The sequence below is a fragment of the Canis lupus genome, chromosome 5, assembly GCF_011100685.1.
Source record: "Canis lupus familiaris isolate Mischka breed German Shepherd chromosome 5, alternate assembly UU_Cfam_GSD_1.0, whole genome shotgun sequence".
Classification (NCBI taxonomy): domain Eukaryota; kingdom Metazoa; phylum Chordata; class Mammalia; order Carnivora; family Canidae; genus Canis; species Canis lupus.
The window spans coordinates 44,075,940-44,102,336 of NC_049226.1; the positions used below are offsets into that span (position 1 = coordinate 44,075,940).

General features: G+C 36.7%; 1 protein-coding gene across 25 annotated transcripts in view; it reads right to left on the bottom strand.

Moving 5' to 3' along the window:
• Positions 1–3,323: 3,323 nt before the first annotated feature.
• SGIP1 (SH3GL interacting endocytic adaptor 1) overlaps positions 3,324–26,397 on the bottom strand; it is a 201,927-nt gene continuing 178,853 nt past the window's right edge. For all 25 annotated transcript variants that reach the window (XM_038537198.1, XM_038537197.1, XM_038537200.1 and 22 more), the window contains 6 exons: positions 20,176–20,331; positions 14,542–14,674; positions 11,605–11,807; positions 10,424–10,488; positions 9,677–9,841; positions 3,324–8,485 (listed from right to left, as the gene is read on the bottom strand). In XM_038537198.1, the coding sequence (XP_038393126.1) occupies positions 8,463–8,485; positions 9,677–9,841; positions 10,424–10,488; positions 11,605–11,807; positions 14,542–14,674; positions 20,176–20,331 (745 nt within the window). In that variant the 3' untranslated portion in view covers positions 3,324–8,462. The remainder of the gene's footprint in view (positions 8,486–9,676; positions 9,842–10,423; positions 10,489–11,604; positions 11,808–14,541; positions 14,675–20,175; positions 20,332–26,397) is intronic.

Below are 26,397 nucleotides of genomic sequence, written 5' to 3' on the forward strand. Positions count from 1 at the left end.
AGACCCCTCCCCCAACCCAAAGCAAACGAATCCAAACCTTTGAAAGGACCCTTCTGTAGTGGGCAATCACTGGAGTTAGAAATAAAACAATACCTCTAAGCTTTGGCACCTGTCCTTTTATGAGTGGTCAGTGCAGTTAGCAGAAGCTGACTAGAGCAATGCACCGGGATGACAGTAGAGCCAGTAAGAGTCAGGACAGCGCCGGAGGGAGAGCGTTAGAGTGTTCTGGCCCCATCCCAATCGCTATTCACAGAAGAGGGAAGGGATTGTTTATTGGATATCCACTACGTAGTAGGTAGGAACTATTAGGTGACTGGTAAAGATTATCTCTTTTAATCTGTTCATTGACCCTATGATAAGGGGAGAGTAGCTCCATTTTCTTAAAGATAGGGATGAAGAATCGAGTGATGTGCTCCAGTCTATCATTAAATCACGGGACTGGGATGTGTCCTGCTCTAAAGCCCTTGCACAGTCAAAACGTTTTGTCCGCTTTGCCACCCCAAACACGCAGTGAAATTTTCCAGAAATGTGGGTAAAATTTTAAGAGGCTGGTGATAAAAGAGGTTCACAACTGAATTTAGTTTTACATTTTTTCATTTATTTTCCAGAAAAAAATTACATTTAAATAACAATTTACTTTAGATATTTCATCTTGATCTCATGTATAATTAAAGTTTATTCGGAAATGGGAACCCTAGTTGCAGTAATGTGTCATGATAAATAATTGCATATTTGGGATTTTGTGAAATGGGTGATTGGTATGAAGGAAAAAACATTTGTAAAAATCATTATTTACAAAAAAAAATGATGTCCACACCTTTTCTAACTTATAAGGCAAGTAATGTTAAAATGTTCTGATTATCTTCAATAAATCAATACTACACATTCATATCACCTTTGCTCACCAGCGAGCTTTGCTACAGTGAACTCTTGCTTCTTTTGCTGGTTTTTTTCTTGAGCACAGTACAGAAGCAGTAAAGCTTTCATCATAGACAAAGCAGTAACGGCCATGAGAATAAAAGTACTCTCGGTTGAATTACACATGTAGGAAAAAGAGCCAGGTATTAATATTTTAACTAGATTTAAAAAATATACTTGAGTATTTTAACCCACAATTTCTTTTATAAATATTTTATGCTCAAGGAATTCTGTGAAATTAAATACTTCATACTAGGTCATAAAAAAATTCAGTTTACCGTTGCTATAAAGTACACGGGGAGTTCTAAAGAAAGGCTACCACCAACTCAAAGTACACACTAACAGCATTTTTCTTAAGAAAGACAATTGACTGAATTTTATTACCTTTGGAAACACAGCAAAATTTCTCTGAGATTCTTTTCCTAGTTTCTCTTTTGTCAAAGAAAAAAAAAAGAATGCCACTTAGTAAGTGTGAAAATTAAAATTTGATCGTTTATAGATTTTTTTCCTACATGAAGTGAAAAATTAAAAGTATTTGTATATTGAACCCAGTAATATTCAAACAGTTAAAAAAGCCAGCTCTGTAAAGGACTGCTTGGCCTGTAGTGAAGCTCTGTTCATATATAAGATTAGCATATCATCATACATATCCCAACACTTGGCTTTTTCAAGAAAAAATATTCAGGAGCAATTTTCCAATTCTCTTAGATTGAGAGAGAAACAGAGAGATTAGACAGGGGCCAGTCTCTTTCATGCACATCCATTTAAAAAACAAGAATTCAATACTGACCTGCAAAATTAACACAGCTTGTAAGAATTTTCATCCTATCATCTCACAAGGAAAAGAAAACTATCTGACTTTGGACCCTGGGATAGTGATCCCAGTGGTAGACATTTGGTGTATTATTTAAAATAGTTTAAAGTAATGATGCATGTATGAATAACACTAGGCATCTGTTTGGTCAGAGAGAAGAGGGAGAGAAAATCTCAGTGAAGTAATATACAGCTGAACAAATGAGATGGAATTAACATTTGCGTGACATATTCAATGGTATATTTAAAAATGATAAATGGCTTATCATCTATCAAGCTGATTCACAAACTCTGAGTGAATTAAAAACTGAGCTATATTTAGAGAAATGTAAAGTGATTCAGCTTTATTCTGAATCAGTTCATCCAAGAATTTTTTAAAAAGGAATTTTGCTGCTTTTGTGTATGAACGATTGATTTGAAAAATAAAGCATTGCAAAAAAGAACTGTGAAATGCTCATCAGTAGAGTGTAGGGTTCTGCAAAATCTTTGCTAAGTAATGTATCCCTCTCATTATAAAGTGTTTTTTGTATAGTTTCTAACGAGACTATGTAAATCTGCGTTCAGCGTTCATCTATCATGATCCAATTTCTTAAAGCCACTCAATACGATATTACCAAAGATTGTTCGCTAGCGTTAATTCCACTCTGTAAAGAATTTGTTTTCAACAGTTGGTACTCTGATGTGCTTGGTCATAGGTGCAAGACCTTAAAAATAATACTTAAAAAATTAAAGTATTACATGAATATTTTAGATGATAAAGTTAAATTCACTAAGATATACTAAGGAAAATTTAAAATAGATACTAACTCATTTGAAGTGGCAAGAATTTTTCTTCAAGTTAAACAAAAACTCAGAAGCATTCTTTCAAAACATTCCTGGTTGTATTATTTGTGATTCTTGAAGGATATGTAAGCTGGTGTTAAAACTTTTCTAATGTTTCTTCAAGATGTGTTTAGGGAAAAAAAAGTGTTTTGTGATTTAATAACTTTCTTAAGCTTCATTAAAACACTAACCTTTATTATCAGTGTCCAAGGAGTGGGGAATATGGCATAAGATCATATATTCTCAGGCCACAATGAATATTTCCCAGAACCAGTCGACCTGGACACAATTTGGAAAATACTGGAATATAGGTGAATGCTGAAGTATCCTTTACTTATTTTCTTTTAGGCATTAAGAGACACATAAAAATATATATTTGCTCCTCATTGAAACATCTTTTCTTATAAGGTTAAAGGTGTATTTAGAATAAGCAACGTACTACCTTAGGGATAGAAGAAGACAATCAAAAATACTATAAGTCAAAGGAAAAATAACTTGAGAAGTTATACCTAGAAAATAAATTATTATACTTATAGTGGATGTCAATAAGGAGGTGCTTTTCTCTCACAAGAATACTCATTTAGGATAGAAATCAAGTGTTAAACATGAGGGAGAATCAAGAGATCTGATAGTCAACTCAATAGACTCTAAAATTTGACTTTCCTCCAAGAAGAATATTTCAATTTGAATTAGATATTAAAATTACAACTCTAGCCTACAGAAGATGATAGAACATCAAAGCAATGACACAGAAATGCTAGTGGGTTTTCTTTTTTTTAATATTTGGAAATTTAAATATTTGACTTCTATCTCCTTTTCCTCCATACATTCCATGTACAAAAAATAATGTAATGGTAGACATGTTTAATTCACGAGTGAGGGAATGGCATTTAGATGCTATTTGCCAAATGAAACAAACAAACAAACAAACAAACAAACACAAAAGAAGCAGGAAAATCCAATAAAGCTTCATGACAGAAGTGCACACAGTAAAAGATGGTGTGGCAGGTCATCAGAACACCTTCTTTAATCAGTTAACATAGATTGATTTGTTCATTCATATCAGCAACTTAATTTGATTTATTTCAAGGAAACATCATTTTTACTTATATTAACTAATTTTTAAAATGATATTTAGAGATCATCCTTCTTTTACTATCATAAAAAAATTTCCTTCCATTAAATAAATTGCTGGTCAGAAAACCATGTAGCAGAAAGTACGTTTAGCCTGAATGGGATCTTGCTGAATGCATAATCTGTAAGGAAAAATAAAGCTTAAAAAAAAAGGCAAAACTCAACAAACTCATCTTCTTAGTAGATATCTAAATATTTTACTATGCCATTCAAATTTAATTGACAACTGTGATTATTCTGAAAACAAAAAAAAAGGAAAAATAAAAATTATTGAGTTAACTCCTTTACAATGATACTGGTCCATGGTTATAAAGCATCCAATTCAAAGGTCTACAAAATAATTAGGGTCAGCTCAAAAGTTACACATCCATCTGAGTGTCTCTTGCAAGGAGGGAGACATTTATTAGGACTTTTTTTGTGCAGTGAGTGATAGCTTGCAATCTGCCTACAGCTTCTCTTAGTCTTTTGAGCCATTGATGGAAAAGGAGAAATGTGAAAACGAGAAAATACATTTCAGGCCACTTTGAGACTATATAGTGAGAACTCTAAGGAAAAGATAAGGATTTTCCCAGAAAAGCCTTGAGTCTTTTTTTTTTTTTTTCCATTTTTCTTTAACTGGAGAAAGTTAAATGGACTGAGTGAAAAAATAAACTCACCAGAAAAATGATATTCACTCAACTTACAATTTAATGTTTAAAATTTGATAGAATGTCATAACTAAGAAGGACCTCAGAGATGTCTTAGGGCAGTGATTCTCAGGTTTTGGGTGCTTGTCAAAATACGTATTCCTAAATTCCATCCCTAGATATTTATTCTTTTAATTTAAACTTGTTGATACTATCTTCTAGGCTCTGGGACTGAGCCAAAATCATCACCCTTTTAAATGACTGTTATTACAAGTGGTTCACAGTCATTCTTTGAGAAGCATACTCTTCCAACAATTTTGCTATTGGAATTATCCTTATTTTGATACTAATTTTTCACGGCACCTTTAACCTTGGGATTCAAATGATATGTATATAGGAAAATAAAACAAGAGTTTATTTCCCAGAATGAGTAAGCAAAACTGGTCAGAGAGGCTCCCTCTGCAGTCAAGATAACTGGGTTACTTGCAGCTGCTGTGTCACTTCGGGCAAATTAATTAATCTAAGCCTGGATGTCATCATTTGTAAAATAGGAATTAAGAAGAGTACTTACAACTTCTGGATTGCTACAAGTATTAAACAAGCTAGTATCTATCGTGACTGGTATATGGTAAGCACTCAAGTAAATATAATTTTTTATTACACGTCAGTCAATTACTGTGATTGTCCAAGTTTTCTTATGAAGCCCCCCAGGAAATCTATCTGATCTAGTAGAATCATGGAACTTCAGAGGTGGGAGAAATTTTATAGATCATTGACATGTTATGATGGTGTTTAAATAGTGCTGGGGTCAGGGTGGGAGTGGGGGTAGGGGCGCCCAAATCTCAACTGCTTGAAGGAACTCTGTCATTGCTTTAAGCTGTTTTGCATAACAGGATTTCATATGCAATTTTGGTAGCAGAAAATGCTGCTGTTAAGAAAAACTTGAAAACCACTGGCAATCCCAATCCCAATCCTAATCCCTCATACTAAAGAGAACAAACCGAGAAAGGCAGTGATTGTCCAATGTCACACAGCAGTAGTTAGTGGTAGAGTTAGTGTAGTTACCAGGTTTCTCTGAAAAGAAGATTTTGAAATGAAAATATGTGTCATTATTGCATCAAACACTTTGCAGATGGAAATGGATAAAAATACATAAAAACAAAAATAAAAAACATCTCTATTCACTCAAAACCATTTGAAATGTGGACCTTCTTTCTTTATAGGTGAAATATATTCCCAAATACCATACAATGAATTTTCATTTTGTCTGTAGATGTAGAGAAGAGAGCTTTAAAAATAATTAAAAATTTAACTCTTAGGAATTATAAATTCCAACTATGGTAAAATTCAGACTAATTCTTAACAAGAATTTATTTTTAAAAATATCAAGAAAATATGAAATTTATTTAGAAAAAAACATACTTTCCATGTTGTCAAAATAAAACAATATCATTTATACTTTCTATCTTGTTAAAACAGAAACTTTTAAAATCATAAATCTCAAGAAATAGTGTTCTGGTTAATGAGAACTCTTTCTTTTTATTTTAACCCCTAGTATTGAAAATATTAATATGTACTTGCCTATTTTCTTCTGTTTTAGGAATTGATAATGGACCCGACTTAATGTTCATTTGTTAGTTTTTATAGCAGAGACTCTTGCATTGTCTAGGATCTTTTTTCCTAATATGAATTCTTATTGTACAGTACAGTGGATACAGGTTTAACAGGAGATTGTAAACTATAAAATTAGAAAAAAAAAAAAACCACTACCAAAATCTAAAGCCCTGATATGAGTTTATTGTGTTATTATTTGACCTATTTTTCTGAACGGAGAAGGGATATCTTCTCTATCGAGATTCTGGTTATTGAAAGTTTAATAATTATCAAGCCAATAACCTCCATTCTGTTTCACAAAGACCAATTAAGGGATCACAAGAGATCTTTATAGTTTCAAATTTAGTTCCTGGAAACGTTTGAATAACATTAAAGATTTTTGTAATCTATGTTTTAAATTATATTTTTACAATATCAACAAAATTATTCCTTGAAAAAAACCCTTGTGTTTAATTACTAAGTCACTCTAGAACTATATAAAATAAAATAAAATATAAAGAGCAAGACATAAGAACCAGTAATATTTACACATTTTTAATATGCTTTGTGTTAATATTCAATACGTTTTCCTTATGAATTGATTACTTAAAAATGCATCTTTAAATTCATATGCTGTATAATTCTCAATTTTCTGCTCCTTACTCTCCATTGGTTTCAGTGTTTGATGTTTTGCAGGATTAAAAGTTTGCATTTTCTATTTTGGTTTCAAAATCAAATTGAATATCTTTACTTAAAATGAGTACATTAATAATTTGTCCAAAAAAACTTCAACTCCAGACTGTCTGGGGAGCCAACTGAGAGTATTTGAATAATAGAAATTCTTCTGAGGTAAAACAGATCATTTTGAACATTTGAACATTTTCTTTGTAGCAAGCACTGATGCAGCAGTACAAATGGTAATTTAAAAAGTTCCACTATAAACTATAAACAATTGCCAATCACAATCTCATTTTAAAAGTAAGACTTACAAAATTTAATTTGATTCTAAAATCTAAAGAGACTAATGATTCTTTGTCAAGTATCAGTGAACGTAAAAAAATTTAGCAACTAAATACAACGGCTTACTAATTCCAGGTATGTAATAGTATAACTTAGGATAAGAATTGGTTCATGTTTAAAATAAGTTCTATGACTTAAAGGAAATTTCATGTTTGCAGATAGTGGAGGAGGAAGGTTTGACAACTGGGACTAACCCTGAAGAAGTGCTTCTCCATTCTGAATCCTCCTCACATTGTGAGGCCAGACTGAGTAATTACAGTTTTAATCGTACCTTGCAATGATGAAATCATGACATTAATTTTTGATAACTCTCTTTCTGATTCCCCGAGAATGGCAAAGATTTATAGTCACATATGATGAATCTTATCCAAAATGAAATTTATTGCACAATAATGTGGATTGAATTTCATTTATAAAGCTTTTTTTTTTTTCTCCTTCCCCAATGATATAAATGATAATGATTAAAATTTGCCTTCTGGACTTAAACGGGGTTGGAGGGACTGAATTTTTTTTTTTTTTTTTTTTCGAGTTTTAGCCTTAATGGTCTGATTCCTGCAGGTAAAGAGAAAGATACATGGTACCATTCTCCATGCTATACGGGAGACTCTGTTCAGACTAATTAAGCAAAAGTTGTTAACCAGTCCAACTACGGAAAGTCTTGAAATTTTAAAGTCACAATTTTGGCTTTAGTCTGATATTATTCAGCAATCTCCACATTTGCTAAACTGTAGAGAGAGGGGGAAGTAGTTAAGACTTCAACATCTTCTTTACTCTTGATTATAATTTCATCTACTTAAACTTTAAATATGAATTGCTTTCCCTTTTTACACAAGTTATAAAAATAAGAGGCCCTGTTTACACAGTTTGCATTTTTATGAAATTTGCAGTTTGAAAAAAAAGCTTTTTAAAAAGTGGTAATTAATGCTCTTCTTGAATATGCTGTAACTTTAGAATTTTTTTTCTGAAATAGTTTCTGAATTTAACCCACTAAATATTTGAAGATAGAATTTTTATTTAGCACTAGAGTAAAACATACTAAGGATTGAAGAAAATGAAGTTTTTTTTTCCTCTGGTTCCACTTAATTTTCTTTGTATGTGGCACCCCCTTTATGACAGCTATCAATATTATATTTAAATTTTATATATTGACAAAATGCAATCTACCTCTGTAAGCATTGTGCCATTCAACAGTTCTACTATTAAATTTACATACCACAGTTTAAATTACATCCATTTCAGGAATGGTAAAATGCTAAAACTCAGGTGTCTAATCGCCTTACTGGAGTGAGTACAATTTACAAATACAATAATTACATTTTAAAACCATTAACAATATTACACCTAGAAGTAAATACTGCAAGACTGGTCATCATGGTATTGTGTGAGGGAAATCATTGCTGAAAGTCACGGACATTTCCAGCAGATATATCCCAAGTGCAGATTTTGGTTTGTTTCCATCAAACCAAAATTAAAACCTGTTTCTCATACAACAGTTCTCCATTATATGAATCATCCAAATCCTTGCATAAGATTTTATTAGTTATCTGCCAAATATTTTCCTGCAAAACAAAACAACATATCAACAGGTTATCTGCTAGTTCCATAATGTGATTATGATACGGGCAACATTTTTATCCTTCCTGCCTACCCCGAGGAGCCTAATACTGCATTTTGAGAGGTGTGGTATTAGTATAAAATACATACAATTTTTTAAGTTTTCAATTTCCCAGACCAGGTAGTTGCCTTTTCACATGTCCGTGTATGAACACTTTGCAGACGTTTAGGTTTTAGGATGGGCTGGGAGATTTGTTTCTGTATGTGGGAATCCAACTTGTTTTGGGAAGAGTAATCATGTAACCTGGGTCATTTTTGAGAGTGGAAAGGTTAAAACTAGTAATTACAAGAGACCAGCAGGCATAAAAACCAGGAGTTATCCTGACAAGTCATTGATAAGTATAATCACCCTAGTATTGGGGACTTCTTCACCAAAAAACTATCATGTGTGCCAAAAACATATCTTATGGCCATATTCAGCTCATGGGCAACCGTTTCTGATACCTGGCCTAGATTCTTGAAGGTTGCTTATATTGAAGTGAAAGATGGATCTTCTCAGATTTCAGCTATACCTGACAAGTCTAAAATCTATGAAGTCTTGTTGGAGAAAAAATGTCTTTAGGTAAGAGGTAAATTCAGAGGCAAATAGCATTTACTTTGTTTATCAGTATAAAAACAGTAGGATTGGGCAGCCCAGGTGGACTGGCGGTTTAGCGCCGCCTTCAGCCTAGGGCGTGATCCTGGAGTCCTGGGATCCAGTCCCATGTCGGGCTCCCTGCATGCAGCCTGCTTCTCCCTCTGCCTGTGTCTCTGCCTCTCTCTTTCTCTCTCTCTCTCTCCCTCTCTCTGTGTCTCTCATGAATAAATAAATAAAATCTTAAAAAAAAACAGTAGTATTTATTCCACTGGCCTTAGTATATACATGTGTATATAATAGGAATGACTGGTGATCCCCACATAAGAAACAGAGCCAGAGCCATGATCGGTAGTCAAGGCCTTCCTGATTCTGACTTCTAGTTTATTATCCAATTTTTCATTCTACAATCTGTTTGCTTTCTAACTGGGATGAGAAATGGGGATTGGGAATTGGGAAGAGGAAAAGAAAGAAGATGAGCAAATCAGACACTTTTCCTTCTCAAGAGAGTAGCTAGGGCAACACTATTTTTGCAAAGGAAACTCACAGGATGCCCACTTACCTGCAGCAAACCTTTTCTTAATGAGTGAAAACCGATACCCTGCTCCAACAAGTTCAATATCACAACCAGAAAGGGTGCTTCCTTCACTTGTGAACTGCACAACCAACGGGGAAGGTTTGCTTGGGCCTTCGGATAGCTGAAATCTGGCCAATAAAGAACCCACCCCTATAAAAAAATTTAAAAAAGAGTATCATTGCACAACACACTGGATATAGTTTTGCAAATTATATTCAAAAGTTAACACACAACATCTAACTTAGTATAAATATACAAAATAAAACATACAAAATAGTGTATGTTTTAGTGACAAAATGGTGATGAATAAATTTTTTCATGAAATATTATGAGGAACTTTTCTTGTACACTAATGAAAGTGTAATTCAACCAAATGATACTTCAAAATTTGGGAGCATGTTACTTGGAAGGCAATGTATTTTCCCAGTCAGAGGAAAGTGAAAAATATGTAAACTATCAGGAAGTGGAGATCTGACACAAAATGAAAACTTGTCTCATTAAAAGCTCTTCTCTGGTTGAAGTATGGCCTGTTTGATGTGGGGTTGGGCAGAAAAGGGGAAGTAGAGGATCCACTGAGAAATTACTTGCTTTTATTGGTTGAGATAAGTATACACCAAAGTAAAGTGAAATATTCTGCTTGCTTCTAATGCTAAGTGTATTTTGATTGATAGTTTTTTAATACCTGAAAGTTATTTCAGCTTTATGTATTAAATAAGCCTATAATTACAGTACCTCCATTTTCTGACTTCTGAGAAATATCAGGAATCTTCCACAATATTCTTTGTTGTTCAGCATTCCTAAAAATAAATAAAATAGGTAAAAGGCTTTTGTGTATGTAAAGGTTTTTGTTTAATGGATGCCATATTTTTTCTAGATAGTGTTAATTTTAAAAAATGAATCTTGACAATGTTAATTATGATTTACCCATTATCTATCTATCTATCTATCTATCCATCCAACCATCCATACATCCGTCTACACATAAATGTTCTTTTATCTGTTCCTTATTATAACCAGCTACAACTGTCAGATAGGAAAACATATAGAGGACAATGCAGTTAATTTTTTCTGACACCTCTAATGAATAATGAGTTCAGGTAACTTAAGTTGGAGCTGTCATATGGCTGACTTTTTTTTTTAATGTTCTATTTTTTGCTTCTGACAATCACATGGAAAAACTAGAATACTTTCTCTAAGAGAACAAGTCCTTTTTAACTTGGTTTCTCTTCAGGGTCTGTTCCCGTACCTTCTCCAGTGGTGATTTTTTTTATGGTCCAGAGGCTATAGAACAAAACCCTACATTTCTTAGATGCCCCTGCAGTTAGGGTCTTAGATGCGGCTTAGGGTCCACATGACGTGCACTGCTTGAGATTTGGAGGACAGAAGGGAGCAGAGGCCATTCTCCTGCTGTGTTCGTAGCTCTTTTCTGGTGGCCAGCAGTCTAACTGAGATGTGGGGATCTTCCCACAAAGTGCTGTGCAGTCCAGGCTCCCAGTTCCAGGAGTGCTGAGAAGCAGTTAAGGCAGTGTCGGTAGGAACTTTCTTATCCTTGGATCAACATGGCTCTGGTGAGTTCTTGAAATTAGTGGCTCCACGGGCAGCTTTCTCATTTTTCTGCTTCTTGGTTGTGGTAGAGCTAGCAGCTTCCCTGGTAAGCCAGTTCTGCAGTGTCCTGGGGAAACATTCTTGGAGATCCAGTCTAAAGCTTAGTCCTCTAGCACTTCTACTATTGTGTGAGCATCTGCTAAATCTTTTCTTCTTAGAATAACAGGACAGTGTTTCCTGCCCTGCACCCTGACATACAGGCCTGCTGTAATGGCCTCCTGTAGGAAATGCAAATGCTAAGAAGTTTATGATCCCTTTGCCCAGAAACAGCCGTTTGGTAAAGAGGAAGGGGACTAGTGGCTCCTTACCAGACCGCTGGTGGGAGCACAGCCTGGAGCTTGGTTACTCCTCCATCTATGGGGACCAGGAACTGCACATTGTTGAGGGCCACAGCAGTTGTCATTGCATCGGTGTTGTATTTGTAATCGATGCGCAGGTCAGTGCTTGCTGGCTCACACCGCCAGTTCACTGCCAGGTTCAGAGGTGTGGATTGAAGGCCCTGGGCAGACACCTTGCCAAATAACAGGAAAGAGAATGTTTAAGGCTCAACTGTTAGTCTGAAACAAAGCCAGAAGCTATGGTTATCTCCCATGGAATATTCTTAGATATAAAATGTCATCATGTTGTTGGTGCTGCTCACAAATGAGCTCGCAGTAAATATCACTGGGAACAGTGCCCTGTGAAAGGGAGCTGCATGCTACAGGTAAACTGTTACGGATGAAAAATAAAATCAGCTACTAAAATCTCTACAACACTTTAGAGTTTACAACGCACTTGTGTCACTTAGGGAGGTAGTAGCACGCACTGCTTAGGAGCTGAGGACAGGAGTTAGTCTTGGATGTGAGTTCTGACAGTCACAAGCTGAGTAATCTTGGGTCAGTCACTAGTCCTCTCTGAGTCTCAGTTATTTCTTCATCTGCCAAATGAGAATTATAACAATAATATCTACCCATAGAGTTGTCGGGGAGATGGAAGATAGTTTATGTGAAATAGTCAGCATAGTGCCTAGCACTTAGTAAAGCATTAATGTTTTCATACATTAATACTCTTAAAAATTTTTTTAAATTTATTCATGAGAGACACACAGAGAGAGGCAGAGACATAGGCAGAGGGAGAAGCAGACTCCCTGTGGGGAGCCCGATGTGGGACTTGATCCTGGGACTCCAGGATCACGACCTGAGCCGAAGGCAGACACTCAACCACTGAGCCACCCAGGCGTCCCCATACATTAATACTCTTATCATACTTTCTCTTCACAACATACCAGTGAGTTAAATGAAACAGGTTATCATTACTCTTTTGGATTTGCCAAAGTGAGTACTTGAACCCAAGTCCTCTAACTGGAAGGGGTACATTCTACTGTCTCCCGTCAATTCTAGTTAGAATCAACTGTGAGTTTGACCAAGGAAAAGCCATGTTTGCAGAATTAATGATATTGTCTTAATCTAAAGACAATAATACCAACTTGATTTCTGGATCTACAACGAAAAAATTTTAATGTTATTATTTCTTGATTGTTCACTGTGATGATGAAGAGCTCTAAGAGATTCTTCTTTTACCAGCACACATACACTACAGGGGCCATGTGGGTGATGTCTACACCCTTTTGGTTTTATTCACGGAGTATGAGTTTTGCTGATTTTAAAGACTATAAGTAGCTCTATTGGCCTAGCAATGCCTCCACAGACAGATACCATGGGGAAGGGGCCTGAGGGCAAGTTGAGCTCCTAAGGTAGCAGGAGTTGCTATAGAAACAAGCCCAGATATGAATTCTTTTATAAAATGCCATGGCTTTTGATGGCAATTTTTGTTAGATAACAATTATAGGTTTTTTAAAATTTAAATATTTTTAGCAGCACAGTTCTCTGCAAATGAACTTTGCTTTGGAAATGTGTTATTTAAGGTAAATCAAAAGAAGAGCAGACTGACCCCTCTGGGCTGGATTCTGTGCTCTGTCTCAGTGGTGGTTCTTGAGTCCCCAGTGGCTCCTCTACCTAGGGACAGTGCGTTTTGGATTTGTGCGGGTGTGTTTTTGATCGACCCAGTTACTGGAGGATGCTATGATCATAGCGGCCAAAAACTAAACATGCTGAGATTTGAGGGCAATCCCACAGAACGCTTATTGTGCCTCCCACCCAATTCCTTGCATGTTGGAAAACACCACCACTGCAACTAAACAGCAGCAGAAGGGATTCCTCAGAGCTCACTTTAAAACAAACCAGCAGCCCTAAGGCTACTTATATTTAACAAATACTTTGAAATATATTAGGTCATTAGCTCCTTACAACAGCCTGTAACATATCTAGGTAGGAATCACAATGATCCTTATTTGCAGATGAGGAAACAGAGCTTCAGGAAGATTCAGTGCCTAAAGTCAGAGGCCAGTAGGAAGCTGACTTAATTCCAGAATAAACTTCTTGCCTCCAATGTAATACTTTACAATAGCCTCATGTTGCAATAGGTGAATTTTCTCTTCTTTCTAGATTCCCTGAATGACACTGTGGAGACTTTAAAAAAAAAAATCTGACAGCATTTAAGAATTTAAAAAAATGTTTTTAATCTGAAGTGACGACGTAGAGGTGGTGTTTGTAATGAATGGTTGTGAAAGAAAACAAGTGAAGTTTTATATTTCCCCCTTTGGGCATAAGAACCATGCATGTGCTTCTAAATTTAACTTCTCATTCAGGGAAATATTTCATTGGAGTTTGCTTTTCTTGCTCCTTTTCCTTTCTCTCAGAAGCTTAAAGCAGTCACTAAATGTGTTTTAAACGTTTGGGGGGAAGAAAGTTAAATAAAAATGTATTTTACATCATATCTTAATTATACAAGTGATGAATTTCTGTGGTATCATGTTTGTTCAGTATTATTGATAACATCCAAAGCTTAGGTGGTATTATTTTTACAGGACAAACAATACAATCATTTGCATTTTTGTAAAATGTACCATCGTATAGATACTTTACTTTTAGTGGTTTCCTTACAACAATGTAAATAAGTGTTTTCCAAACTGTAGGGTATATTACCACCACAATAACTAGTTTACCACTATTTATAATCTCAATTATTGAAAGTTTCTGCAACTTCATTTTTGTAGTCTTCAAGGAGCCTTTTATTTTCTTAAAAATGATAGGTTTTAAGTTATATTAAAAGAAATGCTATTTTGTTTACTTTTACTTAATGTTAGACATGTTAGAATATACATTTATAATGTGAAAGGGACACCTTGATCAAATGAATAGGCTTACCTGATATTTGAGCATGTCCACATTATAATATGTAGCCTGGGGTTTTTGTTCTGACACTTTCTTTAGGTGCATCATCAAATTTGGCATGTTTACCCAGAATTCCTTGGTATTGGCATCATTTTGAGTATTATCACTATTCAGTTGGGAAGAAAAAATTATTGAGTAATATCTTGTGACAAATATCCACACAAAGAAGCATCTTAGCCACTTGTCATCTGATTTTTATATCCATCTTTGACAATTTGTAGAGATCATGTTATTAGCAGTAGTATATTTTATTTTACTTAATTTTTTTAGCAGTAGTATATTTTAGTACAGTTACAGTTCTGAATGGCATTATTATGTTAATAGATTAATGCCCATAGAGGCATGATTGTGTCACGATGATTCTCAGTGAGTATCCAGTAATATTAACCAATCCTGATGATGATTGGTTGCTTTAAAGAGTGAATTATTTATTAAACCCAAACTTAATAGCCTTCTTTCTACATCACCAGTTTCCTCTGAATTAGTCGGCTAATGTAATCAAAGAGCTGAGTACATTGATTTTGTTTGTTTTTTTTTAATTAACTTGAACAGTTTTCTCAGAAATTACGGAGTTAAATATTTGGCCAAATGTAAACACAGTCTTTATTTCCAACTGAGGGGAACAGTGCAATACTAAAACCACCTTCATTAAAGAGCATCTAAATCATAAAACAGTGACTGGGCTTATAAGATGATCCTGGAATTTGAATAATAATCATGGTGGTTACAATAGAGAAGTGCAGTTTTAATGAATTCAGGAGTTAGTATTCTTAGGGATTTGTTAGTTTTGCTCAGATGTCTGTCCACACATCATTCACCCAATATATCTTGACAATGCTTGTCTCGGTGACAAAAGGAATCAGGCAATAGTGTGAAAAGCCTCTGCTCACTTCCCACATAATGAAGAAATTGAGGGCCCAAGTAATTCAAGTAATTGAGGGCCCAAGTAATCTGACATACAAGTTACTTACTGAATGAAAGATAGAGGTCAAGAAGATAGAAGGATGATAATAATAATGATGATGGCAGGGGTGCCTGAGTAGCTCAGTTTGGTAACCTACTGACCCTTGATTTTGGCTCAGGTCATAATCTCAGGGTTGTAAGACTGAGACCCACACTGGGCTGTGTGCTGAATGTGGAGCCTGCTTAAGGTTCTCTCTTGGGGCGCCTGGGTGGCTCAGTTGGTTAAGCCTCCAAATTTTCATTTTGGCTCAAGTCACACTATCCCAGGGTTGTGGAATCGAGCCCTGTGTCTGCTCTGTGCTCACTAGGGAGTCTGCTTGAGATTTTCTCCATCTTCCTCTGACCCTCCCCCACTTACACTTGCTCTCTTTAATATAAAAAAATCCCTTAAAAAAAAAAAAGATTCTGGGCAGCCTGGGTGGCTCAGCAGTTTAGCACCTGCCTTCAGCCCAGGGCCTGATCCTGGAGTCCTGGGATCGAGTTCCGCATCGGGCTCCCTGCATGGAGCCTGCTTCTCCCTCTGCCTGTGTCTCTGCCTCTCTCTCTCTCTCTCTCTGTGTGTGTCTCATGAATAAATAAATGAAATCTTAAAAAAAAAAAAGAAAAAAGAAAAAAAGAAAAAAAAAAGATTCTCTCTCTCCCTCTCTTTCTGGCCTCCCTCCCATAAATTGATGAGGATAGGTCACAGGTAAGTTGCCATAATTCAGTCTCCAAAGGTCAAATTAAGAGAGTGAGTCCAAAAACATCAGGGCTTTCTTTAAAACTCTACTGATCTGTTAGGAGGGGCTAGGTTTGTGGCCTAAGTCTCAGCATGACCATGTTTCTGTTGTGCCCTGGTATATAGGTTGTTGAAAACAAAGCAAAGATCTATAACTCCCAGAATATAGGAAGTGGATAGAAAAGAGTACTGGCGCTTGAGATTTTGTTCCTGGTCAAGCTAAGTTAAGGATGCTGATGAGGACTATTTAAACTTTTATTACCTAAAAGCATCCAAGTTACCCAGAGGCAGGAGATAAGAGTGATAGAATGTCAGTGATATTAAGTAATTTGCTTAGAGGTAACAGCAAATAAGTAACAGTCAGGATTCCAGCCCAGGTCAGTATACCACAGGTCATACTTCCCCACTGTACCAAAAAGAGGTGCAGAATTAATATCCAGCAACGTATCATTAATTTGTACTAAGTAGATCTGAATAGCTGGGAAAATTTCAACGACACTACTTTTTAAGGAAATGTATTTTCTAAATTTAATAACAAATTAAGCTAAATCATATATCTATACAATAATTCCTCAGAGAACTTGCTTTAATAAAGATTCAAGAAAGCTTCACCAGTCAGAGTTGCCAATAAGAGATGCAATTCTTGAATGCTCAGGAAGTCTGGAAAATTCTTTAGTCTTATGATTGGTTTAACAATGGTTCCTGAATTCTTTACAAGCAAACTCTTTTTGTTTGGAAGAAGTAGAAGTAAACTTCAATTTGGTTTCTTTTGAGGGATTGTAAAGGCAAATGTCTTCTCAGGTGCCAAGCTCTTGACCCAAATGAAGCCTTTCAGAACACATGACTGAGAGAATTGGCTGGGTCTAAGGTGATAAATGTAAAAGGTTTGTACTACAATTGAGAATAATAGTTGATTATGTTGCCTTTTAAAAACTGGTGACGGGAGCAGTGATGGTGAAACAATCAATCCTTCATGACAAACCCACATAGGCTACATGACTGTGAGTTACCAGTCACAGCCCTGACATTAATCAAATATTTAAAGTTTATAAGGTCCAAATTAGTGATGATTTTTTTGTTTTAGCAAATAATAATGTAATGTCTATATAAGGTTTTGTCAGACAAAAACATATTCAGAGTGTTATTTAATTCAATTCATAAGACTGATTTATTAATATAAGTATAAAACTCTTCCAAAGATGCCTAAAATCTTGGCCACATAACCACCTAAAAATGCAACAAAACCCATAACATTAGGTTTATTAACAAACAAACCAGTGGTTTGTTTGTTAATAAACCAGTGAAATAGTGGCACATATTCCCTAATTTCAGGTGGAGTAACCTTAAAAAATAAATTCAACTGGCTCAACTGTATGTAAGTGATGAATCACTAAATTCTACACCTGAAGTTAATATTACACTATATGTTAACTAACTGGAATTTAAATAAAAACTTGAAAAAAATTAACGGGCTCTATGTGCACATCAAAAGCAGGGAGAGAAACTGAATAAGAAGTTGTTGATTTCTTTTTTTTTTTTTTTTTAAGATTTTATTTATTTATTCATGAGAGACAGAGAGAGAGAGAGGCAGAAGGAGGAGGCTCCCTGCAAGGAGGCCGATGCAGGACTCACCGAAGGCAGATACTCAACAGCTGAGCCACCCAGGCAGCCTAGAAGTTGTTGATTTCTAATTTTGATTGTTTTACATTTATCTTTCATTTAATGGGTGACCATTTCTTTCCATACTTTTAAACCTTGAGTCATGTTTGCTAGTTAAACCATGGCAAGGGCCAAAGAGGGGGAGATGATCTTGGTAATCACTTGAAAGACCTGTGACTGTTTTGTCACCACTGGAATGAAAAAGTCTCACTCAGTGAGGTAAGTGAAGTAAGTGACTGCATTGTTCCTTAAATTCTAAATGCCAACAACCTTTAGTCATTTCTTTTTTTTTTTTTTTCCTTTTTTTTTTCCCTTTGCAGGGGGAGCGGCACTTGTGAGCTGGGGGGAGGCATTCAGGGGGAGGAGAGGCAGAGGGAGAGAGAGAATCTTAAGCAGGCTCCACGCCCAGTGCAGAGCCCTCTGCCACAGGGCTCCATCTCACAACCCTGATATCATGACCTGACTCGAAACCAAGAGTCAGTGTCTTAACCATCTGAGCCACCCAGGTCCCCCAACCTTTAGTTTTTCCTACATAAATATCCAGCTTGACTAAATACTTTAAATTATAGTTGAGTTCATTCATTCAACAAATGTTAGTTTAGTTTTTACTGGACACCAGGGACAGTGGAAGATACTGAAGGTGTGATGGTGAACTAGGACATGTGTTCCATTCCCTCATGGATTTTCCAGTCTAGTGGGGGAGATGGATGTATGAGGAAACAGAAATAGATATACAATTAATAATTCTAGTAAGTGCAACAAAGCGCAAGAATAGAGTACCTTGAGAAAGAACAACAAACAAGCGGACATATTTAGTTTGAGGATGGGGGTTGGGGTAGAGAGGGGAGTGGAGTGGTCAGGGAAGGCCAAGCAGGGCTGAAATCTGAAGGGTGAGTCAGGGTCAGGTGCAGAGGGGCAGGAATGGTAGTGGAGGCAGACGAAGCAAGCACACAAATCCCTGATGTGGGAAAGGACTCCGCCTGTTCTTAAGACCAGTAGGTCTGGCTGGAGCTCCAAGGATTCTGAGGCAGGGAGCTGATAACAGAGAAGCAGGTGAGGGTAGATGAGTCAGGGCTTCAAAGGCAATGGGAACAAGTTCACATTCCCGTACAGACGCAATGTGAAGCCACCTGAGGATTATGCATGGTGATGACCTGATTCACCTCAGGAAGTCATTCACCTATTATGTAAAAAATGTAGGAATGGGGCAAGATTGAGAGCAGGAAGGGAAAGAGAAAAGCAATTTCAGTGGTCTGGGAAAATGACAGTGGTCACTTGGACAGGAAGATCCCAGGAAAGAGAAAAAATGGCCACTTTAGAGAGAGATCTTTAAGTAAAATATCAGGACTTGATGGAGAGGCAGCTGTCAAGAATGACATCTTTGGTCTCATTCATTGCCAATAACTAACCTGTATTATACGCTGATCAATTTTAATAGCTTTTTTAAATTAATTAATTAATTTATGATAGTCACAGAGAGAGAGAGAGAGGCAGAGACACAGGCAGAGGGAGAAGCAAGCCCCATGCACCGGGAGCCCGACATGGGATTCGATCCCGGGTCTCCAGGATCGCGCCCTGGGCCAAAGGCAGGCGCTAAACTGCTGCGCCACCCAGGGATCCCAATTTTAATAGCTTTATACATGTGTATGTTTGTGTGAATCTGCGGGTATGATAAAGACATCGTGTTCAGATTTAATAGCTAAAAAATGTGAAAAAGTGCATTGATACAAAGAAATTTACACAAGCTTCTTTGAATATAGTAAATATAGTAAATATTGTTTTGATAGTAAAGTTCCATCAAAACAATCACCATTACTGTGAAATCATATATTTCACAAAAAAGTCTTTCAAGCTCATGTGAAGAATAATAGTTCACAGTTCAAATATCATTTGACCTTAAAAGATGCTAATACAACAAGTGGATTTTCTTGCTTTTATTAGGCTGATTTCCCACCATCCTCATCCATTGTCACCAATGGTAAGTAAAATAGGCACTGGATAAACTGTCACTAATACAGATTTTATTGCTCTAAATATCTCTTTAGCCACTTGAGACAGTTGGCCATTAGAATTCATATAAGCTTGCACACAGGAGCACCCACTAAAGACTCTGACAGATGGCAAAAGTTCTGTGTTGAATCTACAAACATATCTGAATAACAGTTATTTCTCTACCATGCTATATTCTTGCTAAGGTATATCGTTCATGTAAGTATCCACTGCTAAGCTACACACATGTCTAAAAAATTTGTGCAAAATATATTTACCAGCAGAGAAGTTGGGGATTTGGCAGGACATGTTCTAACCTGCTGAAATTTATCACCCGAAAAGTCAGAGCAGCAGGTGACGGGTTGTTGGCAAAATGTCTGGTGATGCCGGCAGGGAAGGACAGCACCATTTCTCCAGTAATCTTCACGATACATCTGGCATATCAAAACACACGAGAGGAAAGAGAGGAAACCCAGGTCAATATGCTGTGAATCAAAAGAGTTGTGAAAAAGAAATGACGTATGCAACAATATTACAAAGCAGAAGAGACAAAAGGTAAGCTCTTACAATTCCACTATCAACAACTAAATCATTTCTAAGACCTGAGAATGCAAGGTTTGAGTTACCACTTATCAAAAAAAGTGGCTATTTGTTGAATGTATTTTTGAACTGTAAGATGAAAAAATACAGCTTTTCTCTTTCTGTCTTTCTGTAAGTAAGTCTGTATGTTCACCTCACAAATAGAATAATCGATTCTGATGTTTCTCTCTCTGATTTTTGAATCTTTGGCAGCATATTTGAAGATATTACATCAATGCACAATGTGATCACACTACTCACTAGGACTTAAGTTAGTTCTCAGTAACATGACTGATGCCTTGAGCATGTTCTTTTCTATACTCGAAGGGTAAACTTCTTGTTTCCATTTAGCTATATCTTTATTCCATGTCTATTTGGTTGAAACTGTAAAAATTAGTCATATAAATTAGCACAATAGGAGGATAATTTGGAAGGAAGAATAATCCTTTTTTTTTTTTAAAAAAAAGGGCTTTATTGAGGTATAATTGACATACAATAAATGGCACTCATTTATAAGTGTAAAATTCCATAACTTTTGATATACTATATTTATAATATAAACATAATATGAAGCCATCATGAAATCAGGTTACTGAACATACCCAGCATCCCTAAAAGTTGCTGCATGCATTTCTGTGATCCCTCTCTGCGGCTCTTCTCTATCCTCCCACTCCCTTACCCTAAGCAATTGCTAATATGCTTTCTGACACTACATGTTAATTTGCACATTCTAGAATTTCATGTAAACAGAATCATAAAGTATGTGATTCTTTTTTTTTTTTGGTCTGGCCTCTTCCACTCTGTAATAATTTTGAGATTCATCCATGTAGCACGTGCATCTATAGTTCATGACTTTATTGCTGTGTAGCATATGGTTATACCACAGTCATTTTTCTTTTTAATCCATTCATTTGTTGAAGAACATTTGGATTTTTCCAGTTTTTGAGTATTCAAATAAAGCTCTGATGAATATGTTTCTACAAGTCTTTGTATGGACATATGCTCTCATTTTTCTTGGTAAATTAAATAGGAGTGGAATCACTGAATCACACTGAAATCAAGTAGTGATAATCCACAAACTTTGTTCTTTTTCAAAATTGTTTTGGCTATTGTAAGTCCTTTGCACTTCCATATCAAATAGTCACTGCATCAATTTCTACATAAAATCAATGTAGTTCCAATTCACCTTTTATTGCCTGCACATAGCAAATTATTATTGGGCCCTTTATATATACTTTTTCTTCGCCAACAGTTAAATTTTCAATAGAGGGCGCTGAAAAGACATCGCAGGAAGAGGCGATTTTTCCTTCCTCATTCCAGAGTGCTTGCTAGGCAGGCTCCAGTGGTACTTAGGGCATCTAGTGCCAGGCTTTTGTAGTGCAGGAGGCCTCTGTGTGACCTCCGCAGTGCAGGTGGCATCCCCAGGGTGTGGGTATTGCAGCCTATGTGGCTTTGTTGGTGCCCAGTGGCAGAGGCAGCTTCCCTAGCATCTGATTCTTGTAGGGCATGTGTCTGGGCTGTCCCAGGGCCCAGATCCTGCAATGCAAGTGGATTCTCCAGCCCCAGGCTCCTGGCATGTGCACACTTTCTCCACAACCAGCTTCTGTGGTGCATGGTGGCCTGAAGTACCCACTGTGTGGCCATTAGCTTTCTCTGTCAACCCCCTCAGCTGGTTTTGTAGTGGAGTGTGCCTCAGGGAGACACCTCTTTGTGAACAGCTGGGAGTCCGCCAGGCTTCCCTATGTCATGCCAAAAACTCTTAAGGAAGTAAGCTGGGGCCATCACAATGCACACCTCACCTCTCAGGGATCACTGTCTTTTCGCCTCAGGCCCAGTGTCTTGTAAATCATTGTTTCATATGTTTTGTCCATTTTTGGGGTGTTTTCAGGTAGAAAGATAAATTGATCTCTACACCTTGGCCAGAAGCAGAAATCTCAAAGGATTATTCTTCTTTGGGAAACAGTAACTATTTCAAATGAGTGAACTTCTTTATGACTTCCTTCTACATTTGGATAATTTACTCTCATACCAATTCTATAACTTTAAGTTCAGGAGTGTACGTTCTAGGGGAATTGGGGCTACAAGATGGAAACTTTGCTCCCATTTGAGTATAAGGAACTCCATTTGCCCCATAGTCACCTTGTATGGCTGTGTGACTGTGATTAACGGGACACATGGGGCTCAGGGGAAATGGCCCTTGGTACATTTAAAATAGCTTATGTGAAGAAGTGCTACAGCCTTGTATGTGTAAGGCTGCCTTTGAGGTAGAGGTGGAGGGCAGGGGAACTTTCTAAAGTTGCCATGTCCCCTTCTGAGCCCTCATTCGGATGTTATCATCCATAACTCTGCACTAATCTGGATGAAAATTCTGGCTTCTGGAAGTTTGCACTTCCATCTCTTCTGGAGAATACTACTCTTCTCCCAGTTTGCCTGCCAACTCTGCTGTCTTCCTTCTCTTTTAGATACATAAACCTCATTTTATTTACTGGTGCTGAGCTCGGAATTCCCCTGCAGCTGAGTCTACTCTTGATGTTTTTCAATACATGGACGTGCAGAATATGATTTCACAACTCTAGAAGACAACAATTAGAGCATTTGTTAAAATAGACTTCGGCATCTACCCTCACTCAGTATGTTGTTGTCAGCAGCATGACTCAAATGTTTTTAATGGGTAGGGAATCAGCTCAGCTGCTTTACTAGGTTGCTCAAAATGAGATCTAAATGGTCTCTTAAAAAAAAAAAAAAAAAATAAAAAAAAAAATGGTCTCTTGGTGGGGGATAAAGTTTCTCTTTTGAAAACTAGTCAGTGAAGGCAGGGAGTAGCATTTATTAAGTCAATAAAAATTTATTGACTCCTAATTCTGTAATTTTTGTTATTTGTTTTGAATGGGGAGGTCATTTAAAAATGAGCAAAACAGGGTGGCTGATGAAAGAAGTAGTCAATATAAACTAATATAAGAAGCACTGAGTTTCTTCATTTTTATTACTTTTCAGGATTGTGTCTCCACTGTCACAGGTGGAACTTTGCTGATTTATTAATTCATCCAGTATCTATTTCTAGATCTGAAATTTCCTATACAAAAGCATTTTCAATCCACACTCACTAAAGGAAAATATTTAACTCTCATGATTGTTCCTAACAGTACACAATGTGGCTACATTTCATGTGAGTTTGAATTACAGAAATCTGAAATACAGCGATATGGAAATATTAACAAACTCAAGTTATGAATAAAATTTGAAATCATGTGAATCCCAACAAATGAAACACTTATCAAGAATGGCACAATTTCAAAGTTACCTGGCTGAGTGACTTATAAACTGGGCTCTCCCCATTGCCACAGGCAGCACCACATTAGCCAATCAACAGAAATGCTGGCCAATTTTGGTCAGGAAACGTGTGAATTTGATATATGTGAGGTCATCAGAAATACATGGCTGGGGATCCCTGGGTGGCGCAGTGGTTTAGCGCCTGCCTTTGGCCCAGGGCGCGATCCTGGAGACCCGGGATCGAATCCCACGTCAGGCTCCTGGTGCGTGGAGCCTGCTTCTCCCTCTGCCTGTGTCTCTGCCTCTCTCTCTCTCTCTGTGTGACTATCATAAATAAATAAAAATTAAAAAAAAAATAAAAAAATAAAAAAGAAATACATGGCTGACATAAATGTGACTTCTGTATACTGTTTGATAACTAAGCCCACGGTCTTCTTTTCAAGTATACATACTGCTGTACATATACTTATAATTCCCTTTCATTAGCTTAGGTACTAGGCAAACTCCTTTTCAGGTTTCAAGACTCAGTTCAAAGGCAGGCCTTTCTGAAACTTTCCTTACTCTTCTCTTTATTCAGCCCTCCTTACTTTTTCCTCTCTCCAGGTTCCTTGGACAGATGTACAGATTAAAAATAAACAAACTATTTCATAGCTTCTTGCACATATCTTACCCATTCTTCTGAAGACAAGTGCTGTGTCTTGGGTTCTAGAAAGGCAAACATGCATTACACAGAACCTAGTGCAGACTAGGAACTCAATAAAGTGTTAAAATAAATTCATACATTTAATAATTATATGTAGGGTGACTATACAATGTACCAGGTATTATGTGATGCCCTAGAAAGGACAGTGACAAACAGGACAAATGTGATCTTTGCCCAAACTTCTGATTTAATTGGAGAGACAGACACTTGAATAAAAAATTTGAGAAATGATGAGAAGAGGATAGAATATAGGTGAGAAACATAATTTTTCCAGAGAAGTAAAGAATTAATCCCTAACACCAGGGTTGTTCAAATAGGAGCGAATAATGGTAGATGTGTTTCTCCAGCCAGCTTCAAAAGTTAAGTAGTTCTCTGCTAATGAGCAATCCAGAAAGACTCACGTGTCAAAATGCCTACTACAGGTGTTCTCAATACTCAAAGAATCTTTGAGTATTTGACACATGAGTCTTTCTGGATTGCACTGAGGGGAGCACTTGATGGGATGAGCACTGGGTGTTATTCTGTATGTTGGCAAATTGAACACCAATAAAAAATAAATTTATTATTAAAAAAATAAATAAAAAAACAAAAACAAAACCAAAAACAAAAAACAAAGAAAGGGTATAACTATACTCGAATGGGTTGTATATCACAGTATGTAATAATTAAAGTAGTAGATTGTTTCCACTGTATGGTCTGAAAGCAAATGGGGAAGGCTTTGGGTGCAGGATGAGAAGAAACCACAGGCAAAAGCAAGTCAACATGGCTTTTCTATATCATTTCTCTATGTGGCACTCTGTTTGACTTTATCCTCCTCCTCTGCTCACCCTATGACAGAATTTTTGAACTTGAGATGTTTCCTTAAAAGTGAATAACAAAGGAACAGCAATTAAAATGATTCACTGCCTGGAGCTGAAATTAAATTTAGAAGACTGTCACCTCATGATCTGTTCATAAATTTCAGATCCCATAATTCCAATGAAATTTACTGAATCTCCCATCTACCAGTATGCAATATGTACTGCAACTACTTATGGCAATATATTTGAAAACAAACAGTATATGCAGTCATCTCAAGTCAAAGACTCAGTTCATTTAGAAGGGCATAAGAAAACACTAATATTAATTTGGCTCAAATGCCACATCGCTGGAATGCCAAGATCATGGTTCTTCTAGTTGGGGAAGAGACAGACAGTGGACACTGAAAACATGCAACATGTTAATTAGAGAGAAGGGCAATGGGGAGGGAGAAAGTGATGCCAGAGGGTGGGGAGGAGTGTTGCTATTTGCATGGGATGGACAGAGAAGGTCTCTGATACATCTGCTGAAGAATCCTGAAAGAGGTAAGGGGGCAAGTCACTCAGATAGCTGGAGAAGATTTCACCCAGGCTGAAAGAGCAACAAATGCTAAGGCCCTGAGATGCAGATAGGGTCTGAATAGCAGAGGAACAGCCTAATGACAGAGGAACAGCCATGAAGCCAGTGTGACCAGAGTGGAACAAACAAGGACACCACCAGTGATGGAGACAAGATCAGAGAGGTGGGAGCTGAAATGGGAGAAAAGTCTCAACAGATAATCTAGAGCCTCATGGACCATTGTAAAGCACTGGATTTTACTCTGAACAAGAAAGAAGGATACTGAGCAGAAGAGTGATATATTGAAAATAGATTTTAGGGGCAAAAGTGGAAGCACTCCTACTACCTATTATGTCTCTCTGAATAAATGAATGAATGATAACCAATTATTAAGCAGACATGGACTCATTCTTGTGTGATTCCCAGTGCTTTTCAAGCTGGTATAGACATCTTTCCACACTCCTGACCACTCTTATTCTTATTTTCTTTTTTTTTTGAGAGAGAGAGAGAGAGAGAGTTTGTGGGGAGGGGCAGAGGAAGAGGGAGAGAGAATCTTTTTTTTTTGTTGTTTTTTTAGGGAGAGAAAATCTTA